Here is a 23,598-nt window from a genome sequence, read left to right as displayed (position 1 = left end):
CTTTAATACTAGTGGAATTCTTCTTCTTTTTTTTTACACTCAGGGTTTCTGGGTGTCATCTTCTGTGGATATAAGGGCTCTGTGAGCAGGGGAACTTTTTTAATGGGGGGGGGGGGGGGGTACAGGAGGGAACTAAAAACAAGATAGGGTACTCAGTGTTCCAAAAACACTCATGTGCAGCCCTGTGTCCTATTACAGATTTATTACACAGAAAATGATGACATGCAAGAGTTTAAAACAGTCATTTTGTGTTTTGTAGAATTGTTTTTCAAAGTGTAAAAAGGGATTTAAAGCTTAACCTTTAAACTATAGTAGATCATAAGCAGAAAGTAGAACAACAACACCTTAAATAAAGTGAAAGTCCATTAAACCTGTACTTCTATGCTCTCTTCCAATGGTGCTGGGCACTGTAACGCTGCTCCAGACCAGTGGTGTTGGTGGCGCTGTGGACACGCCCACGTCTGTGGGCCGCATACCACATGTTGGACGTATTCCTCTTATAGCCGAGTATATTATCACTCTAGCTGTATATTCAGGCTATATTTGCTGCAGAATGCCTCTCGGATCTAAAGACACCTCCTTACCGATATCATCGGTGGACAAAACTCCAAAGCGCCTGGAAGCTTTTGTGCGCCACTCCGCACGATTCTGTTGTATGTTTTAAGATCTGTTAACTTTGCAGCCTGCGAGATATACATCATGTGAAATGCGTGGAGGCAACCTGTGGTGAAACTTTCAAGTTTGGTGCATTTGGGGACAGACAGCGCCCAATGAATGAGCGGCTACTCTGACGATGCTGCCCGATCGTCGCCGGTCGACACGCCCCCAGCATGGATACACAGAGCAGGAACAGGCGCTCGGGAGACACGCACTATGCTGGAGACTGTTTGAAGCCGCGATGGGAGTTAACGCATCCAAGTTTCTAGACTTCTTGTTCTTACCAGCGTCGTTGCGCTAAACAAAGACTTTGGGTTTCTGTTGTTTTCTCGCTCGCTCGCTCTCTCTAAGGGGAGGTTGTCTGCATTTCTGTCCTAGGCGTTTCTTGCACAGGATGTTGATGATATTGGAAAGCCGGGTAAGATCATAAAGTCAGTTCTCTCTGATGAGAACGACCTCCTCCTCTCCACCACCACCACCACCACTACACAAAGGGAACCACGGAACAAGTACTTTTTCTTCCCCTCTCACGGGATCATTTTTATTTGATTTTTGTGAATGTCATTAAGAAGCAGAGGGGGCTCTTTCAAAGACAAAATGGATCACTTTGCAGCAGAGTGCCTTGTTTCAATGTCCAGTCGTGCAATTGTTCATGCTCCTAAAGGGAATAGGGAGATTAAACCAGAAATCCCATCCTGCTCCAAGAACGGGGAGGAAATTAAGGAGCCTTTGGTGAAGGATAACTCCTCTCTTTTTGTGGTGGCGCGGATTCTGGCGGATTTTAACCAGCAGACTCCCAACAGTGTTGCCGAGCAGGCAAAAATAAAAGATGAGAGCATGCCGAACCTTAGAGATGATGGAAAATCTGCCACACCTTCCACCATCTCCGATCCTTCGCTCAAACAAAGAGGCAAAAAACCGCGGGGACGAACTGAGCAAGAGCCGCCTCAGAAAAAGCACAAATGCCACTATTCAGGTTGTGAAAAAGTTTATGGCAAATCATCCCACCTCAAAGCCCACCTAAGGACACACACAGGTCAGTTTCATTGGGTGCATTGGATGTTTGTTGCTGTGAACGTGGGTTTCCCTTATGTATCTGAGAACGGGTGGGATGATTTAAAACACTGAGATACCAAAAGTGTGGATTCTCGTACATTCATAGCGCTATGTGTACAGAGGAGGTGATTGCTGTGTTTCGAGTCAGTGACTCATAAATATTCACCCACGGATCCACCCTGAATGGATACTATGAGCACATTCAGTTTAGCAGTGGCCTGTATAGTTTCATAATGCAGTTGTGCGAACTTTATGAAATGTCCTTTTAATTTCGGTTGCAGGGGTTAGAAAACAGTGCCACTCCCACTCATGTCTCAGAGCTTTGTGACGGCTTTCCTTTAACCCCCCACCTTACTCACGCACACGCGCGTGCGCGGGAGCACACACATACTCACAAACAAACCCCACCGCATGGAACACTGTGTTCAAACTGCAGCGCAAATGCAGAACAAAATTACACAGATCAGATTTCGGGCGTTCTTCTGTTCGCTTTAATTAAAATAAACTTTGGGTTGTACCACGGCAACGCGAGAGTCGAAACCCTACAAAATACAGCCTAATGTCCCCATTAGAGAATAAGCCAAGTGTGCAATAAATAAATGTGGGCATGCTGAAAGTTTGCAGTCCAGCAAGTGCGCCGTCACACCGCTGAGAGAAACCCTTGCAAATGCGCTCCGGATCGGCAGTTTGCTATCTGTGACCTTCCCAAAGGATACCTCCACATCTGCGCTTTGCATTCCGCAGAATAGGCTACTGAGATAGTGAAGGATGTAGATCGACTCAAATTGGGGGGTTGATAAGAGCTGTGCAGTAGCCTGTCTGCCCAAAGCCCTTTGTTGTGATGTGCCACACCCCCGCTAGACAGACTGCCAGCTGATCTGGCCAGCAACAGACTCAGCTAGTTGAGCCTCGACTGAGGAGCCTTTGCTTTTCCCCTCCTGCTCTGTATACTGCAGTTCATCATCTTCTACACACATATCGAGCTGACAGACCAGAAACAAAACAAAACCTTTATCACAGGAATCGCATACAAATTTATTGTGTGAACTTGACTCATCTTAATAATTGTTATGAATAGAGAAAGAAATTAAACCAGAAAATTAAAACTATGTGGAATAGATTCCCCCCCCCCCCCCCCCCCCCCATCACTAGATTTACAGGGTGTGGGAAGAACTGTACATCTGAAAATCAGGCTAAAATTAGGCACAGGTTGTGAAAATTTATAAAATAATTTGCTGTTGTCATGTTGCAATCAAGTTTTCTAAAATTGTTACTGAAAATAATAGTTTTTATTTATCAGCTGCAGGTGGTGGCAACTGTAGTAGTAACAGTATGCAATCAGTGTTTGTCAAGGGAAGTTAAGAGAGTGAAACACAGATTTGGTGCATGCATATGCATAAAAAAGGGCTTGAGCTTTTTCTTCAGTTGCATCCTAAAGGAAATGAAAGGTCTCTCTACTGATGCAGTTCTATTGCTGTCACTCAGCCCTGTCCTTGTCCTTTTGCCTATTAGCCATTTCCTTTCTTTTGGGATTCACTCCCCTATTTCTTTGTGATTGGTTTGCAGTCTATAATTTCTTATAATTGGGATGGTTTCTGCTTATTTTACCGGATAGTTAGAGAGCGTGAGTCATCTCAGTTAAGCTGCCTTTTTTCTCAGCCAAACTTCCAGCAGGACTCTCAAAGAGCCAGCATTCAGCGGTGCTTCTCCTGAGCCCAAACCATGTGAGCTTAGTGCAGTTTCATTGCTCCGTATTAACCCTGCCCTTGTCTCTGTGCCTATTAAGCATTTCCTTTTTTCGCCTGCCTTTCTGTTTGGATACACTTCGGCGTCTGGCTTCACGATTGGTTTATGTCCCATAAATTGTGAAAATAATGACTGTTTCTGCCTGTCTGATTGGATAGGCCCAGAATGTGGGTCATTTGAGTTCAGCCGGGATGCCTCAGCCAATCTTGCAGTGCTTTCATAGAGCCAAAATCTGGCAGCGTGCTTCCCTTCAGCCCCTACTAGCAGAGTCAAGAGAGAATGGATCCCAGCCCAGTCAGTTCCTGCCAAACACCACTATCTAATTGAGGAGGAAAACACTGTAATAGACACCAAACAAAGAACCGGGGACAAGACGTCCTTACTTGACTCCTGTAACGCCCAAAGCCTCATCATCCCAGCTTTTGCATATCTTATGAGTCTTATTCGTTAGCATCTTAAGAGAAGATGAAGCCTGTAGGTTGTTTTTGTAAAGCAGTTCCATAAATAGGTCAAAACAAATCTTCCCCTTGAGTCACCATCATTTTTTATCATATATTTACATGTTTTATGTGTTATTTTATGAATGTCATTTACATGCGCTTACTTATACAGTTTATAGCAAATTTAATTAGAGTTTAGTGTACTGTCAATGTAATGTGTTTTTGTGTCTTAAACAAGCTACATTAGCTATGGAGCCTGTTTTTCCTCCAACCTGTAAGTTTTTAGGACTCTTTAGACGAGCCTTTTGCGGCCACTCCAGTTACACTCATAAACAGTATACTGAGCATCCCTGAAATAACTGTGATTGGTTTCATTAATGAAAACTGTCCACAACAAGGCCCGTGTTACTCAGTGTGATGTTTGGGCTTTCATTTACTGTCTTTGTGTAATTGTTTGTCAGTAGATTATGTGGTTACTGCTGACAGTAGAAAAATTTGCCACTCAGGGAGAGCAAAGATGTTCTTGATCCTCTCAACGGAGATTATGAAGGGTTCATTGTAGGTTTCTTTTGAGACTCACTGTCTAATGCAGCAGACATCGAGGTACACACTGAATTTAAATTGCTCATTATGCTGCATTGAGTTGTATGGTGAGGAATGCGCAGCAGTTTAAGGGTCAAAGGTGACCAGACAGCTTTTTGTCTGATCTCCTGGTGCAGGAGGTGGGCCTTTTCTGTGAAACATGCATTAGCCCTGCAATATGGAAAATGAAGTCATGTAACACCGATGTACATATAAACTATTTACGGTGTAACATTTGAATTCATTCAAATTATTTCTTGCGTTCCTCTCATTTTCATGTTCTTTCTGGCTTTTTAGCACCCTTTTCACCTTTTTTTTTTTAAGAGTGATGCTCTATTTTCTAAATAGCGTGTCTAATAGTGTGTCTTGCTTCCATAGAGAGTACATGATGTTCTTTCTGAAGCCTCATTACTCTGTTGTGGTCATCTCACCCAGACTACCATCAAAGGAGAGATGGGCCTTGACTATTCTTCGGCAATAACAGCTCAGACTTTCTGTGTCCTCCACAGCTGGGTCGTACAAAAGGCCATCTTGTCAGTGTAGAAGACCTATTCAGAATCTACTGGAATCACAGGGAGGAACAGCGTCAATATTCCTCAAAGACAAAGAGTCTAATGCCATATTTTACACTTGGGTTGATGTTTTGTCTGAACCTCTTTTGTGTTCTGCTGGAGTATCTCTAATACTGTGAGATGGCTGCAAAGCGTGCCCTAAAAATTAGTGGGAGCACCTGGTAGACCCAGTTATTCATACATGCTGTCTATTTTCAGTCAAATAACTGTGGTTAATTACGCTTTTTAAATGTAAAATTATCCCAAGTTCCGCAATGGAAAAAGCAACAGGACTCTCTGATTATATATACAACTTCACTGCCAGTGGTTTTATATTTGGCTGCACTTTTGCACAGAGTGCACAATGTTCCTGTGTGGCTGGTGGCATTGATGAGGTAGCAGGGGGGAGATGGGGTTTTCCTGCTCTTGCTTGGGCCTTAACCTTGGCACAGAAATCGGTAAAAGCTCTACTGGGGCAGGTCTGTCTGTCTACCTGCCACACGGCAGGATTTCCACCATTGCTCCCATTTGAGCTCTAATTCTGACATGTAATAAGAAGCTCATGCTTCAGTCTTGAGACAAGTTTCCATTTGTCTCCATCCAAATGTTGTACGAGGGATGTGGTGTAACAAGCTACTTCAGGTTCAAATTGAAGCTATGGGATGGATTGCCTTGATGTTATGATTCCCTCATGGTAAAACCTAAAAAACCTGCGGCTTTTCCTGTTGTGTTAGCAGCAGGTTTAAATCTTTGTTTTTGAATTTACTGTCGCAACTTAACTGTTTGCTATTAGATTCGATTTGGGAGATTTGTACATGTTAGCTACTCTTTGTTTCAAGGGTCCTCTTTTCATTTAGCACCATAAACAGGTTGAAAGTATCGTTTCTCCAGTGTTTGGTCAGCTTTACTGCTTTATTTTTCATAGTAAGTAGCAAATGTTCAATGCCAATATTCGAAACCATGACAATATAGTACTGCTGTAATAGTGTACACCTTGTTCTCTAATGATTAGCATGTTAGCAATGTCAATTTGACAGGAATTTACAGATGCAAACATTCAAGTGTTTGTTTTTTCTGTCGTAAGATTTCAGAATGGCATCTCTCCTGCACAAAATGTTGTTGCCTTATAAAGGTCACATGTAGGACGGTATGTGTCCAGTAGAAATAAGGAATCCTGTCTACTAGGGTGTAAATAAAACCAAAGTGGCGCCACCATTTTCTCTGTTATTCTGCTGGTGCAGTGTTTCTGCTCCATGGAAGACATTTCCAAGGCATGCGCTGGCGCACGTGCTGTCCATATGCTATCCTGTATATGCCCATGTAAAGCTGATAGTAGGATACTTCCTTGGTGTTGACATATAAACCTGATTTCACTGTGATTAAGCACCCAGGCATGCATAGAGGACAATCATAATACTGAAAGGTCGCTGTCAGGCAGTACCCTGAGCTGTGCTGCTTTCAGTGGCCCACAGGGCTTGTGTATTCTTTAGTTAGCTCTGGAGTAGCTCTATAAAAGCTGCTCTGTCTGTTTCCCCCAGCAGCCCCTCCCGCCCTTTTCCAGCCTGAAAAGCAAAATAGGTGCTGAAGCCTGCTGTGTTGCGAGGCTGAGCCCGGCCACGTTTTGTGGTGTGGTGTTGATTACCAGCGGCAGGAAGAGAGGGATACAGACCTGTGGAACACTGTGCATTCTTCATTTTTTTCCCACCTCCACCGCATCTCGTATGTGAGGGAGGGATCTGTAGTGCAAAGACAGAATATACAGTGCGGCATGGTGGGGGTGGGGTCAGTTACCAGGATATTCACTGTCAATGCCCTCCATTGATGTAGGTCATTTATTCAGCTGCATCTGCATCTAATCTGATTAACGTCTGAAGGGCTGCGACCTCAGCGGCAGAACCTGCTCCTGTCATCCTGGCACTTGCAGTGTTCTGTATGAGAGTTAGACTCTGACTGCGTCTGCTGCGTTATATTAATCGGAGCTTGAATAAGAGAGGAATGGCTGTGAGCTAACGTCAGAGGAAGTGTTTCGTTTCTGGCTGTGCTTCTCGCTACAGTACATAAGGTGTGTCCCCTTTCTCTGCATGATAAATCAGACTTGTGGCAGACCATATCATCATGGGGTGTGGTCCCTGGGTGCAAAATGAGGAGTATTTCATGGAGTCTTTTGAGAAGGATGGCCTCATCAGTCACTGTAAGACATGAAAATATTTCTGTCCCGCTCACCATAAGAGCATCAGGCATTATACTGGGACAGTTGGTATTATCTGTCTGTCCTCTTATTTCAGTGTGGTGGGGCCTCTCAGGATCTAACAGGGTTGTAGCCCTTTGTGTGATGGTGGTTAAGGATGTCTGTCTCAAATGAGCTATAGTGTGAGACTCTATCAGCAGAATAAGCTGGCACTGTACCGCGTCTATGCTCCCACCTGCTTCTGTGGACCAACTATAAACACCCTTTAATGGCAGCAGCTGTTTGCATGTCGTCAGTTTAACCGTTGTTGTTGTTTTTTTCTTTCTTTAAAGATAAGTAGGTTGCCTGCAACATATCAAGGCGGCAGGTTGTTTTAGCATGCACTCAAGGCTGAAAGAGAGTTCCCATTCCAGCTAATTGAGGCAAATCTGTTGAGCTGCTGAATGCAGGCAACCCCTCCCCGTTTTTCTCTTAAACAGTTAAGAGGATGAAGTAATGTATAGCAAAGTGTGTGCAGGAATCAGATGCTTGCACTCGACCCCTGCTACATGTCTCCGTGTGAACGTCGGTAGCCCGGCGCGGTGTGGACCGAGTGGAGTGAGTTACGGTTAGTACTTGCAGCCTGTCTGATTGAAATGCATTACAGGAGTGCTTCTCCTGCTGGAAGAGAGTCTGCTGCTATTGTTCACAGCCTGACAGCTATAGGCCCCACAAGGATAGGCACGCTATTCAACCGCGAGCAAGGTCCCTCTCAATGACGACAAAAGATGATAATACATTAAATACTCTTGTTTTTGAGCTTCTCCTGAAAAGCTTAAGCTGATTCTCGTCACAAGCACCTGACACACCCAGAGGTCCTTTGTTGCTCCTGGTGACTTATTCTTGTCTGCAGCAAACTCTGAATGGAGTCGTCTGAGAAAACATGTTTTGATTTTCTGGTAATTTGTCTGTTCTCTCACTCGGGTACAGCTGTAATTTTTCATAGACTAACATTCACAGAAACAGTTGGTTTGATCTCAAGTGTGCAGACCACAGAAATTTGTAAGCCTTTGTTGTTATTTTTGCTAAAGCGTTGCCTCCATATACCGCTTCGCGAACAAAAGAAAGGAGGAGCTGCAGAAGCCTTAATGTATATTTATTGTTCTGTGCACACATGTTAGTGTTTATATCACCTTGGCACATGATGGTGTGTGTGGAGGGAGAGGCTGGGCACACTTGGGTTAACCCTGTCTGCTCCAGTGGTTTATGTTGATGAGGGCCCCAGCAGTCATTTTAGTACTACCCAGAATCCCCATCAATGGCTGTCTGCTGGCAGCAAAGATGGCTTCTGGTTGTTTTCAGGTCATAGTCTGTTGTAAACATGGATCCAAATTATAGGATTGTGCTGCGCCCTACCATTGGAGTTAGTGGTGTCCCATTTCATGTTGCCAAGCTGGCTGTGCCACCAAAACCAGCCTTGAAGTGAGGTGGCTCCAACTGTAATGAGCCGTGATCTACAGCAAGGCTCCATACTTTCTCTTTGTGAATTGTTTGCCTCTGTGTAGGTGTAAGGTGCACCTTGTTTTTCTTGTAAGCTCCCTGAGAAAGATATTTCCTGCTCTGGTTCTCGCTGTGCAGGCACAGTTAACTTCAAGGTGATCTCTGATGTATTTTTCCCCCTCCTCTCACTCTGCACAGGTATTTAATCTAGTGCTCTTATAGCAAGTTCAAATGAAGTTTGCACATGTATGCCGTGTGAGTTTGGACCATGCCTGAGGACACACCAGGAATGTTATCTGCTCTCGGTCGGCGACTGAGCTCAGTTTCTCCACTGCAGTGCGCGTCAAGAAGAGATTTGATCTTTTCTTTTGCTGGCAGCATCCCTTACACCGGGAAGTCAGATTCCATTTCTCTTAAACATTTCTCTTGAAACCAAGGAGCCCAACTTCTCAGATATGAATGAGAGGAAGATGGAGGGAGAGGAGCAGAGATGAGCTGTTTATTCACTGACCCAGTGGACTCGCAGAGAACAGTTATACAACAAGAGTACCTGTGACATAATCTCATTGGCTTGGAGGGGGGACACTTGTGCTTAGTAGAGGTACAGTTTGTGTGCATGATGTATGATGTAACTCATTTTATGGGTAACTGGGTCACTGTGTTCGTTAGGGAAAAGCTTCCCTCATTACCCACCCACCCCCCGCTCTGCTCGCCCTCTACACATTCGGAGAAAGACAAACCACACCCTTGGCATGGCATGATGCCAGAGATGGGATAACCAATGGGTGGGTCCTGGCGTCACAGTCACTATGGTGCTGTGCTGTGACAACACTGGAAGTAGATAGGAAGAAAAGCTGGGTAAGTGGAGTAGCTTACCGCATTCTCCTTTCTACAGAAATGCTGAGTAATAGCTGCAGTCTATTGAAAAATTCTGAAAAGTGACACCCTCATACCACACAGGCTGATAGGCTCTATCATTATTTCCACTCATTATGAAAGCGTTTTGTTCTCTAAACCATCTCAATGTTAGCAGAATATATTTACCAGCTTCATGGAAATCCCAATCCCGGTGTTACGAAACAACACTTGATTGGGAAGTTGTATGCTTTTCCTTTATGGGAGTTGATATTTCAAGGCTGGCAGGTTTTTTCTTTTATATTAATATTCATATTGTTGGCTTTAAAACTCAAAGCTGCTCAGCGAGAGGTGAAAATGGGCACCATGTCTTTCTTTCTGCCCTTTCCAAGAAGTCACGGAGCTGCAAATAATTTGACCCATCTCAGAGAGTTGCTGCTGGATACCTGATGCTTCCACTACGCATTACTGTATCAGGGCAGATAGACTGGATATCTCAGTCTGGCTCTCTTGTGTCTGGTTAAATATTAATGTTGCCAGATCCGTTACACTGCTTATTTAGCTTTAAGCAGCCTGCAAAACTTAGCTGTGCTTTTAGGCCAATAACTAATTTTGCAGTGCCAGGTGGCAGCACTGGACTCTTCTTTTAGTAATAAAGCAGTGAATGAAATCACTCCATTATGAGCCATGTCAACCAGATGAGCGCCTCACTGCTTACTTTTTCTCCAGGAGCTCAAACAAACACAGTCACGTCGTTCTTTATACATTGTAATGCTGCATCACGCATGAAAGGATGTGTGTCTTTGTTAGCTTTGCTAAAAACTATAAATAGCTGCTATGAAAAGGGGACAGGGCTGTGTTTTGGTGCGCAAATGTATACATGTCAGTTACAGTGTTTAAATATACTGAGCCTTGTGTGAGCCTGCAGGAACTATAGTGGGCAGGGCTGACTGAGTTTGTCTGGAGCTGAGGTGAGGCGTCAGAGGCAGGAACACAGACCGGACTGTCTAGACTTGCGCTGTCTGTCGGCGTGTTTTGTAACCATGCAGTGTATGGGGAGGTGGGGAGGTGGGGGGAAGGGACTGAGACTTGTGCACCGAGTTCTTGTTGTTGAGACTCTCTGGCATCAGGTAGCATTTGAGTGTTTGATGCTTAACAGCACTCTTTCCATTGTGGCCCAGAGGGAAACCACAGAACAAAGAAATCATTTGGCAGCCTTGTTCTGATGTGCCACCTATAAACATCCACGCATCTCCTTCCATCTTTTCCCTTTCATACTTCAAATCCCTGCCATGGGCGTGCACATTATGATTGATTATTCTTATTCACTAGAAAGAGCCTAACCATTAGAAGAACACATCCTGCGGTTTCCTTTCGCTCTGTGAAGCCAAGCTGGTAAAATTAGACTGCTGGATTTCACTATTGTTGGGCAGGAGCTCAGTAAAATGGGGCTAAATGGAATATAGTATTGACCAGTAGATGCAGGATGCTGCATTTAGGTTCACTGCATACTGTTTCCATATTAGTATGGTAGGAAAATGCAGGATATATTGCAGTATACTGTACCATATGGCCTTGAGTATATTTCTGTCAGAGCCCACTTTTATTGGCTGTTGGAGGAGGGGGAAGGTTGTAATTTCCCATGTGCCGAGTCACAGATAGTTGCATGCTAGAAAATGGGCTGGGTAACCATTGTGAGCGTGATTAGCATCTGGAGCTTAGATAATTAAACTTTGGCTGCTCCTCCAGTACTCTGCCAATTTGTAGGTGATTTACATCCAGGTCTTATCGCTCAAACCTCTTTTTTTTTTGTTTGTTGCATGTTTCTTAACGGTTTGAAGTTATCTCTGTGGCTTTTAATATATTATGGAATAACCTTATGACTGTTGTTCCAGGATGAGTCAGTACTAGCACTGTGGTGAGCTGTTTATTATGTGGCGAGCACCATTTGTGTCACCAGAGTGCCGAAATATGCACACTTCATCATCAGTTAGTTTCATTTGATTTGAGTGAGACTCACCAAAGCCTCTGATACACGTGAAAAGCCCCGATGCATTACATTAAACTGTATTTAAAAGGCTAACAACGTAAGCATTGGAGCAGCTTTGGCATGTTTCGGCTCATTTACCACAAATCACATATCCTGTAAAATCCCGACCCACTGTTCGCCCATTAGTTTTTAAAAGTATTTTCATTTTGATTCTTTTGTGTCGACCTTTACAGCGACCGCTGGCTCCTGTTTATTTCACTACAGTGGTAAAATCAGCATGCGGAGACTTGAAATGTGCTCGAAATAGCAACTCTATCATAACGCAGTGATCCCATCAAGTTATGCTTTGGCCCGAGTTACAAAGTTTGTGTTGAATTTTAAAGACGCTGGAAACCACAAATGGGTTTGAAAACATGCAATCATGTAAAACAGCAACTAGGCTGCTGGCAGGGTGATGTGTATGGGCATAAAACCATGGACTCGTTCTAAAGGATGAATGCAACCACCTTGAAGTCACTCACTGGTTTCTGGTTTCTTGATTTATGGCCAAAACACTAGGTTTATGACCATCGCCATCTTGATTTTCCTGGAGCCATAATTTCTTAGCAAGCTTGATCAGCATACTGCATATATAGACTATATAAATGCAGCACGTAAAATCCTGTCATTTCACTCACCTAAAATTCTTAGAAAAGCAAGCCATATTATATGTCAGCTTATTCCTGCAAAAGGCACCGAAACTGCAATCAAGGTCTGGGAATCCATCCTACCTGCCAAACCATCCTACCTTTGTTAATGTGACCTACAAGTATACTTTAACAGCTAAAATTTAGTAGCAAATCGTCCTACCTTTGTTAATCTCAGCTAGAAGCATACTTTAACAGCTAAAATTCAGTGGCCAACCATCCTACCTTTGTGAATATGAGCTAGAAGCATACTCTGACGGGCAAAATTAAGTGCCAAACCATGCTACCTTTGTGAATGTTACCTACAAGCATACTTTAACGGGTAAAATGAAGTGGCAAACCGTCCTGGCTTTATGAATATGAGCTACAAGCATACTCTGATGGGCAAAGTTAAGTGGCAAACCGTCATACCTACTTAACTTTGTGCTGGAATTACTATGTGACAGCAGGTCCAGTTCATGTCTGAAATTAGCATAGATGAGACCTAGCAGGCTGCTGTGTGCTACTCCTGCCGGTATCAACACTACTGTCAAAGCAGCTACAGATCTAGCTTTAAGCCTTAATAAAATCCAAAAAGGTGCATTAAAAATGATCATTTCATCTCTGAGGTTGGGTATTTTTGCCATGAAAGTCTATGAGCATTGACTGTCTTGTGATTATTTGGTGGTTTTTAAAAGTATCATTAGTTTCATTTTAGAAAGTGTACTTTATTGATCCCCGTGGGGAAATTCCTCTCTGCATTTAACCCATTCACTCAGTGAAGCAGTGGGAAGCCATTGGGCGCCCAGGGAGCAGTGTGTAGGGATGGTACCTTGCTCAGGGGTACCTCAGGGTAGCTGTTCAGGGGAATCAAACCCCCGAACCCTCCGATCATGGGGCCACCACTCTACCTACTGAGCTATCCCTGCCCCTTTTCTAATTTTCTAAGCCCTAGTGGCTGGTGCTTGCATGAAAACTGTAAAAATGATCAGCTGAAATTGTCTTTAAAAAAAGCACAAATGTGGATATGGTTCGTCTGACGCTCTGCCTCTGTTTTTGCAGGAGAACGGCCTTTCCCATGCACCTGGCCCGACTGCATTAAGAAGTTCGCCCGCTCTGATGAGCTGGCCCGCCACTACCGCACCCACACGGGGGAGAAGAAGTTCGGTTGCCCCCTTTGCGAAAAGCGCTTCATGCGCAGCGACCACCTGATGAAGCACGCCCGGCGACACTCAGATTTCCAGCCAGGAATGCTGAAAAGACCCCACGGCGGCAGCGCCACACGTCCCAGCTCCCTCAGCGACTACAGCCGCTCAGATGCCTCCAGCCCCACCCTCAGCCCAGCCAACTCGCCTTAAACTGAAACCCGGTCGCACTTTTCTGCCTCGAGACTGTGAGGCCCGTGTTTTCATCATAACACTTTTGTTGCACAGTTGTCAGCTACCCCCCTTCCCCACCCTCCCCTTTGCTATTTCTGCGCTTGCTGTGGTGTACCATAATGTACATAACTGCTTATTGTAGTGCAATTACTTGCGTGATCCTAAAAGAAGATAATGCCTTTCCCAGATGGCAATATCTGCATTCAGTCTGTGTGTTTTTTTGGCTTCTGATCACGGCTACTTGTTAAATGTACAGTCGCAGTCAGCTAAACAAGGTCTAGACGAAGAAAAAAAAACAGACACCCTGACAGATCTTTGAAACATTTTTGTTTTGTTTGTTTGTTTATTTTTGCTTTGATTTTATTCCATTTATTTTTGATTTTTTGAAAGGGTTAGGAGAAGGGGTACACACACACACACACCTCAGGATTGAAGACAGTTGTGATTTCTGTAAGACCACAGTACTTAACAGTACTCACATTGACTGCACAATATACTCATCACTTTATTCTGAAATTCAACAGGGGTTGAATTTTACGCCCTGCTCAGGGATGGCCTTGTTAGCTTGAAAGAATGAACACGGTGAAGAGAAACATACAGTTCATATATAGCAGCCTTACACTCAACACAATTTGCACTCTTTGTTTTTTCTTCTTTTTTCGGCTCTCATATTTGAAAAAACTAGCCCCGCTGTCATGTGTAACGCATACACAAACATTTGTTTTCTCCCTCATGTTTGGGGAGGGGTTTCATATTTAATGTGATTGCTGTGTAATAATGGAACAATCAGAAAGGCCCCGCCACAGAAAACAAAACCCAAATCTGTTTCTTTTTTGCAATGTTAATATCTATTGACATTACACTGGGTTAAATGTGTACTGCATGAAATGGTTGTGTGCAGTGTAAACTGTGTGAATCTGCACTGTAGAAGGATTGGGTTAAGAGTTTTCTTTGTATTTATGAAGTTAGAGAAACGTTCCAACCACAGAGACAGTCAAGTTTCAAAGCAGCTGTTCATGCTTGAAAAGGAAGAGAGAGAAAAAGAAAAAAGAAAAAGCCGCCTCATCAGCCTACATTTCACTCAAAACGGACACAAAGGGACTTAAGTTGAAACAAGGTTTAGCCATCTCTCAAGCACATCAGAAAAAGTACCAAAGACAAGAATGAATGAAAGCTTTTTATTCAGTCCTGTAAGCCACCTTTCACTGAGGCCTCGAGCTGCTGGTTGGCAGTATTGCAGGTAGAGCCAGATGCCGGCTCACTTCCCTCCTCCTGGCTCTGCCTTTTGTGGCTTCCCTGGAGGAAACAGCTGCACCCAAAAGAAGCAATTCACAGCCTGCAGGAGGGGTGCTCGCATGCCATTCCCCAGGGAATCCTTACTCATCTGGCTCTACCTGTCCTGTCAAAAACCGGTAAAGCTCCGAGCCTGCTAAATTGCGTAAGGTTGCCTGACTTGTGGGTCAAATGTAGGCCACCGTGTTAGGCAGGCCTGAGCTGGGCTCTGCTGTGACACTGCAACATTGAGTACAGAAGGAAGAAAGCAGATATCTGCTGTAAACAGGCAAGAGAGGGCAGGCCCTGATAAAAAAAAAAAAAAAGGAGAGGTTTATCATGAGCTGAACAGCACAAAAGAGGAGACACCCAGTCGCAGACAACCCCCATTTCCTTCTCCTTCCCCAACTCCCCTCCTCCCACCAACTGTAGAAACAGCCAGCAGAAAAATGGCTGTAATTAGTGGGCTGATCCAAACTATAGGATAAGACTAAAAAGTCTATGAACAACAGTTCAAGCAGTGTGGGTGGGATGTATCCAGCTCCATCCCGAGCACAGACAGAAACCCCTGCTGCTGAGGAGTCAGATTTCACAATTCCAAGGAGGACGTAACAGCTCCAAAATTCATAAATCGGAGGTCTCAAACAGCTGCTTTCAAACTTCTTTCTCACAACGAGGGGGGCTTTTTAAAAACTTGTTGTCAAAACATCTGAACCAAAACGAACATATCAGCAAAAGTCCAGTGCTCACCAGCCTCACGTCGTCCTGCCTGTGAAGCTCAGATGTCCCGTGAGAAAGCTGACTTGTGTTTCTAGACAGACATGCCTCAATAGGTCAGGCGAAAGGCACAGTAAACCTTCCACGGAAACAGGCACGGCTATCAAAACTGCTGCTGCTGCGCCGCCAGTCTGTGTTATGCCTACATTTTCCTTTAATGCTTCAGCACTACAGTTGGAAATATGGTCAGCCTTTTAGCTCTGTCCCGTCAGACCCTTCCAGGCCGCTGTCATCACGAATCGCATGCGCTAGCTTCATCGTCTTGCCCCGCAGTCCTGTGCTTGACACTATATGCATGTTAACTTTGCCTTGAAAGCGTGGATCTTTCTTTCTTTTTTCTTTTTTTTTTTCCTTTGAGGCAGTCTGGCAGGTGGAAGTCCATGAATGGCAGACCTTGTCCCCCTCGTTCCTCACAGCAGCCATCGCTCTTTAAAGTTGTGATGAATCAGCTCTGTCACATTCTCGAGAAAGAAAACAGCCATTATTTCGATCGAATGCAGTAGTTTTCTCTCGCGACGCCACGTGCAGCATAATTTCTCTGCCAGATGTTTCAATGGGTTTCCAGACTGCAAGATGACACTTTGAATGCCACTGATCAGCAGCTCTGAGTGACAGAAGAAGCGAGAGGATTTTACACAGGAAAGAAGAAAAAAAATTGCTGATTTTCACAAACTAATTCTTGAAATTGCTGTTGAACGGCTTTTTGTGTCCATTTTCTTTTAAGTTTTAGGTTTGACCTGGTTTGCAGAGTAAATTTCTCTTGCAAAAAGCAAATATTTTCTCAGTTGCTCACCCTCAAGTAGGTTTCAGTAATCAGCTCTTAATCCATAATCTGCACATTTTCCTCAGGGTTGACATCTGCCAAGCAGATATGACACAGTTTGTGGATTTTGTTGTAACATCAGTTACCGCACAGATAAAGTCTGCCAGCCTCCTCTGATGGTCCTGGGTGCTTAGTGTTCACTGCTGGTCAGTGTCCGACCACACTGGAAACACAGGAATGCCTCGGCACAGGCTCGGCTCCTGCCTATTATGTCGTCATAAACCTACAGTCCCGCTATCGAGCACTCTGGAGTGAAATGTCCCTTTAAACACCTTTGACCCCTTAGTGTCAGTGGACTGTGTAAGGCAAACACAGCTCCCACCATCTGAATTAAAGCGACTGTGACAGTGTAATCATCCCAGTATATCAATCCATCCAGACAGCACCGGTGACATAAAGGCGTCCACAGGCAGTTTCTCAAAACTTTTTCTTCTCACTGTACCAAATGTACTTGAATAATTCAAAAGAAAAGGCCATTGAACACAGTTTTGTACATGTCCATTTTTTACTGTACTTGTGTTTGTTGTCAAATAATTATTAACCTCTCTGTAGAAAGATGTATAGTCCGTGCTTTTCGTTTTTTTTTTTTTCCTTTTCGTTTTCCGAGATTTTGCATCGTCTTCAGGTCATTTCAGCTTTTGAATTTGGCGGTTTTCGCAGAGCAGTTCAAAGCACCGTTGATGCGGAAATCTCAATTTTAGCTCCATTCATGGGGTTCATCCCTTTAATCAGGAACAACTAATACTTTGTTGATGTCAGGATGCAGGTTATTGCAGTTAGCCTGTCGTCCAAAAAAAGAAGAAGGAAGAAAGAAAATGAAAGTTTTAGGTTTGTTTGGGGTGATTATAAGTAAAGAAACTTAGTGACCTCTGTGTAAGTTGGTTTCAGATTTCGAGTGGCTATTTTTCTTTATTATTTTCAGAGCTTTCCATAAGAATAGAGACCACCGCATTGTGAGTTAGCAATGTAGTCTTACTTTTGTTTTGCTTTTTTTTGTCTCATGAAATATTTAAGGTTGTATATTTATCAAAACTCATACCTCTTGAAATACTTTTGTTGTACTTTAATATCTTTTCAAAACATCCATCATGTAGCTTGCATTTTCTTGACGAGTAGCACAAATATTTGTTGGTTTCATTTGTTCCTACTTGAATGAAAAAGTAAAGACGGAGAGACTTTTTTTGTAAAAAATAAATAAATAAAGAAACAAACAAAAAAATAAATAACCAAAACACTGGGCTACATTTTATATAATCATTCGATAATGCCAAGTCCTGCACATACATCCTTGTAGATGCAAAAAAAGGTAATATTTCAAGGCATTTAAAAACTGATTTTTCTGTTACAAAAATCTTAAAACATCCCTTCTCAATCTCATTTTCAACTTTTGCTCATGTAATGGGGTGATGTCATCTGTAAATTACTAGGAAACCTTATTTCAGCATTTCTTAATCCAGCTTTATGATTGTTATCCCAGTAAGAATCGAGATTTCAACACCCGTGAGAGCAGAAGGACTTGCAGCCGCAACAAGATACTAACTGTTTACCAGTTAACATTTTCCTCTTGATTGTAACATATATAAAAAAAAGTGAATTAAGTGTTGCCTAGTGTGTGAACAACTAACAATTTTATTTAAGGAGTTCATGTTAAAGACATCAGTATATCTCACAGAACTCTTCGTCACTGATCTCGAGCATGACGCGATGCAATTGTGTGCCAAAACTATAACGATAACTTCATAAAGAGGATACAAATGTTAAGGGTAAAAAAGAAAAACAAAAAAATAAAATAAAATAGCTACTATCAGACATTAAACAAACATGTACAGTTTTATAAAGTGTGACACGTCGTTATGTAATGTACAGGATTTAATAAAGCAACGCTGCGTATTTGATATGTAGGTGTTCTAAGTTAAATATTTCTTTTCCGCGTTATGTAAACATTTTGAGTGTTTAGCTTTGTTTTTGTTTGGTTCTTATTTACATTTTTTTCCCCCTTTTCTTGCTGTTCAGTACTCAAGCAGTGTATAATGGCTTAATGCAGGTATTTTCTTTGACAAAATCAGTCTTAATGAAGACAGACGCCCAACCATTCCAAAGGATTGACGCATTGCATTTACTATAAATGTGCTGCTTGCATCAACCCAATGCATTTTTTTTCTTCGGTTATGACTAGAAGTCTGTCTCGACTGTGAGGTTTTACACATTGTGAGTTGTGCACAAGGTACGTTTCCTGTTGTCCCAAATCTAACCCCTTCTTTGTGCTCGGAAATGTTTAAAAGTTAAGGATGAATAAAGTCTGTCTTAGGCTTTTTTTTCTTTCTTTTCAAGAAGCAGCCATAAAAGTATAAAGTGGTTCTTGATTGTTGTTACCAAAGGCTTTGAAGGAAAAGATGAATGTTGCAGTAATTGTGAATCCAACACCATTTGTACTTCTGGGTTCAGTTTTACGTGCTGTAATTGTCGATCAGTGGATGTTGTGCTCGATATGGACCTCCTTTCGCTCAAGTAAGCGACTTTATTTTGTTTTTGTTTGTTTTTTTTACAGCGTAAAAATAACTTGATGAATCAAATCCAATTTATTCATAAAAGTAAAAGATAATTCAGAATTTGTGAGTCACAAAAAAAGAGTGGTATGTTATGAAAAATTGCAGACCATATTTGTTGGTGGTCTAAGCTAAGCTGATATTTCTGCCCTTAAAAGATTAATCTGTTCTAGGTTATACAGCTCACAGTGCTGTCAGTGACCTCACCTTGAATACAAAGAGAGAGCCTCTCACCAGCCTTTTGGTTCTGTTTCCTGTACCTGTTTGTCCTCAGTGTACCTCCTCAGTGTAACGTTGCTCTCTTGATACCTCTGTGTGTCCCTCTCTGCCCCTCACCATCAGTTGCCTGTTGTAGTGACTCCATGGTGCTGCTTCCCCTCTAAGCACCAGTATAATCTATATTGTAAATAACTCTCGACTCAGCTATGGCCAGTACATTCTTCAATGACCTCATTCTAACCTTCAGGTGTCACTTGTTTTTTCTCTCACAGCAAACCAAAATCACTACATTCGAGTATTACAGTTGTACATTTACTGGGATTCTACACACATCTAATGTGCTGGTCTTAGCTGCTCTGCTGTACCTTTTTATGGCATTATTTTTTACATGTTAGACAATATATTGTGACCATGTCCTATGCAAATATGAAAATTAACAGATTGTTGAATAATGTATGTTGTCATAACTTGTATGCATGAAATAGTGAAGTTTACATTTGGAAATAAATTCATAAAATAAGCAGCCATAATTTGTTTCAGCATACTTTCACTGTGTGACTTTTTATTGAACTGTAGTCATGGTGACCATAATAGTAGGATATTAAAACAAGCGATTGTGTAACATTTTTACTAGTAGAGATATTAATTAAAGGAATAGCTTAAAATTTCATGAAATAGTCTACTTTTAGTGCCCCAAAAGACGACAGCACTGTCAGGTCTCTATGAAGTTACTCCCTGCAAACAGTTAGCTTAGCATAAAGGCAGGAAACACTGATCGTATATAAAAGATGGGCATAGCCACCTTATAGTGGTAGCTTTTTAGCAACTAGTGTCTTGGATGTTTTGGAGAAAGAAGTATAACCATATTTAGACACGAGGGTGGAATGCTAAGTAGTAACATGTTGCTGGTAAAACGAAATGACAGCTAGTAGCTAGTAGCTACTAGCGTGATCGGTTCAATTCTTTGTTTTTCTTGGTTCAGTATGTAGTCCATCTTTTTTGGGGGGAAATGAAAAAAATATAAAATTTAAAAATGTAAAAAATGCTGGACCGTTATTTATTAGGTATCGGATTGATACCAAAATTTGCAGTATCGCACAGCACTCCAGGGGGCAGCGTCACAAACAGTTAGCTTGTGGGCCACTACTGTTTGGGCTGTTGTTAGTTGTGGTTAGCTACAGAAAAGAGCAAAGTTGTAATATGAAAAGAGCTGAAATTTGTTTTTCATGCCACATTTTTAAAATCTCTTTGAGCTTTTCTTCGTGCGTCTTCCATTTCTTTCAACCAACCAGCGTTCAACCTACACATAGCGTCATCCAGCTCATTTAACAGGCTGTTGGTACCTTGGAGGACTCCACACAAGTGCATTTGTGTTGGTTGCATACCACTTTGCGTAGACTCTGCGTAGGCAAATACCTACCCAAATGCAGTCCCATAAAACAAACATTAGACAGCAGGGAAAATCTCCTCAGAACCCTGAATTGGATAGGTGGAAGAAATGGATGGAACATTGTTAGGGCAATTAACTACAGAAAAACCTTTTTTTTTTTTTATCAGTCAGGTAATTACATTAACACCACAGAGACAATCAAAAGGTTTGGTTTAGTGGCTTCAAATGAGCTCAGGTGACATGTAGCTTCTACATGTCACCTGCTAGTCAAAGCAGCCTCTAAAAATGTACACCTTAGCCCAGTTTAAACAGGTGAATTATATAAACATTCAACTCTCACTATAGTGATGATAGGGTAAATTAGCTACTGTACAAACTACAAGAGTTGTTTTAACCAGGTTGTAATAATAAAGTTTGGGTCTTCTTACTTGGTGATTGACTTGGTTTTGGTGCCAGACTCAAGTGGCCATTTCAGAAAGTGCAGTTTTTGGCACCTCTGTATTTTCTTTGTTTTTCACACCTGCAGGCTGACAGGACTAGACCTGCAGGCCTACACAATGCTATACTAGGAAGTCTAGCATTGTGTAAAGGTAATATAATGCACCCCTCCAGCTAATAATGCATTAAATTATATGCTTGTCATTCCTAGTCTAGGTATAGATATATCAGAGAACTAGATAAGCAACTATTATCCAAGATTAGCCACAAGCTGAAGTGAGCGCTTCACTGCTTATAAGTTGAACTCAGTTTTATTTGCTGAAGGGAGAATGTCTTTTTCTTTTTCAGAAACACATTCCTCATTTTCATATTGGCAAAATCCCTTATTTAAAATTGTAAAGTACTGCTAACGGCACAGAACTGTAGAAAGCTTTTTTTTCTCACCAGCCTGTCATGCGCTTCAGTATTATTCTTATAACAGGAAGTACACCTTGTTCCCTCATTTCACCCATGCAAATATTTACTGTAACTGCTGGGGTATCAACAGTGGGTGGGGCATCGAAAGCTGGGGACTCCTTCCTTCCTTATTGTGTTTCAGACCAAATAGATTGTGAACCGTGTGACGTTTCCTGCACACACGCATTCACACAGTGCGTTTACAAGAATGGACAATCTTCCTGGTGTACTTTAAACACCACATGACACAGAGAAAGCAGACTGCCTCCAACCTTCTGCATTTTACTGTTCTGCAAAAACCCTGCCAATATCTCTTTATCCCACTCTTAAGCTAAGTTTGCCAAACAACATCAGCAGAGATCACAGGCGTGGCCTTTCCTGCTCATACTGAATCGTGCTGAGTGAGACAGGAAGGAAGAGGAAGAACGCAGGCATTAAAATTCTTGATGAGGAGCATGGTGTTCTCCCTGCTCATGCTGCACACCTCCCGTCTCCGAGCAGGTTGGAGCTACCAGCACACCACGGTACGCAAGCAGACAAGCTGCCACCCCTGGCACCACCGCACAGTGACGGGGCATCACAGCCGGCATGTTGCTTTTTTTTTTCAAAGCCTGTTTGTCTGGCAACATGAAGGCCTTCTGCATAGTTCAACATCATGTGTTTATATTAAACTCTCTCCCTTTTTTTCTTCTTTGGATTGTTTTAAGCATTGAATAAAGGCAGGGAACTACTGTCAAGGAAAACAGAGCTCCTACACAAATCCTGCATCTTTCCACATTGTTGCAAAAGTCCTGCTAAATGCAAGAGTTGAAGACGCAATGGAAACTAGTAACTGAGTTAATTCACACATATCTCTGTGTTACAAGAACATCTCAGGTGACGGCTTGGGTAACGTGTTTGCTCTCAAGATGAAACGTTGTCTACTTCTTAGTGTGTTATTTTGCTACAGATGCAGGGCAAAGTACAGACAGCTAAATGAGTAGCAGGAGCACATATCTGCTGCTGTTACCCTGCAGACAGGATGTGGGGGTGGAGGAGTTGGTTTCACTTTGACTGATTTATCATTTTAGTCGCACCTTTTCTTTGGATTATCTGCTCTAGAGCATCAGGTTTCCAGATGAAATCCTGCTTGCTGAGCAAACTTTGCTTTCGTGCCATCTGCGAGTTATTTTCACCGCGGTTGCTCAGTGAAAGTGCAGGACAGTGTGTGAGAGAGAAGGAACACAAGGATGAGGGGGCGGTTTTGGTGGTGCTACCCAGCGCTGATTGGCGCTTAGAAACACTCAAAGTCTACAGCGTGGGAGGCACTGCAGGCTGGAAAAGGGTCTATGCTCCACTGAGGTGTGTGGGCATCACTGACTTTGAGAATCTATAAAATTTCTCCACAGAAAAAAAAAAGAGGAAGAGATGCAGTCAGCAACAGCAGCAGCGGGCCTAATCACATAGTAGCCATGTGTGTGTGTGTGTGTGTCTTCCTACATGCCAAACCCCAGAAGGCAGCCTGAAGGGCCATGTGATGCCACCCACTCTCAAGTGCAGTGCATGGCAGGGCTGGCGCTAGTTCTTGCGGAGAGCGGGTGGGATGAGCTCAGATATTGGAGGCTGGCACTGGCTGAGAACAAGGCTTAGCTTTGGGGAGGGGGTGGTGCTGTGTGGGGCATACAACTCACTGCAGCAGAGACATCAAAGGCAGCAGCCCCTCTTTGAAACAGACCTGAAAATACTGCGAGGTGCTTCCAAACTTGAAGAGAAGTGTGCAGAGAGGATTTAAACACTCAAATTGCATGCCCATGGATATGCATATTTGTCCCACATTTTCATTTCACCATCATAATGAGACAACTGCTTACCCAACAAAAATCAATATTTATGGACTATTGTGTTCCTTTAAGGTCTGTAATGGGCTCTAATTATGCTGAGGAAAGAAACAGATGCGGCGGGGTGTTTTTTTTTAGCATGAATCGCAGTTAGAAATGAGCTGAGTGAATTTGACAACATGGAGGCTGTGCAGTTTCGAGAGAAAAAGCAGGCCTGCCAAAATCCTGCTGTATGCCTGATAGAGCTCTTTGTCACTTTTGAAAACCAACAG

At 42.8% G+C, this 23,598-nt stretch overlaps 1 protein-coding gene across 1 annotated transcript; it reads left to right on the top strand.

The window, feature by feature from the left end:
• The first annotated feature begins 494 nt into the window (after positions 1 to 494).
• On the top strand, positions 495 to 19,755 carry klf13 (Kruppel like factor 13). The gene is made up of 2 exons (XM_084933460.1): positions 495 to 1,693; positions 13,272 to 19,755. The coding sequence occupies exons 1-2, from the start codon at positions 1,216 to 1,218 to the stop codon at positions 13,565 to 13,567; spliced, it is 774 nt and encodes a 257-aa protein (XP_084789586.1). The 5' UTR covers positions 495 to 1,215; the 3' UTR covers positions 13,568 to 19,755.
• Positions 19,756 to 23,598: the final 3,843 nt, after the last annotated feature.

The sequence above is a fragment of the Perissodus microlepis genome, chromosome 7 (genome assembly GCF_051167445.1).
Source record: "Perissodus microlepis isolate ML-2025 ecotype Zambia chromosome 7, ASM5116744v1, whole genome shotgun sequence".
In the NCBI taxonomy this organism is placed as follows: domain Eukaryota; kingdom Metazoa; phylum Chordata; class Actinopteri; order Cichliformes; family Cichlidae; genus Perissodus; species Perissodus microlepis.
The sequence above is the reverse complement of the archived record's forward strand: the minus strand, read 5'-3'. Positions and strand labels throughout refer to the sequence as shown.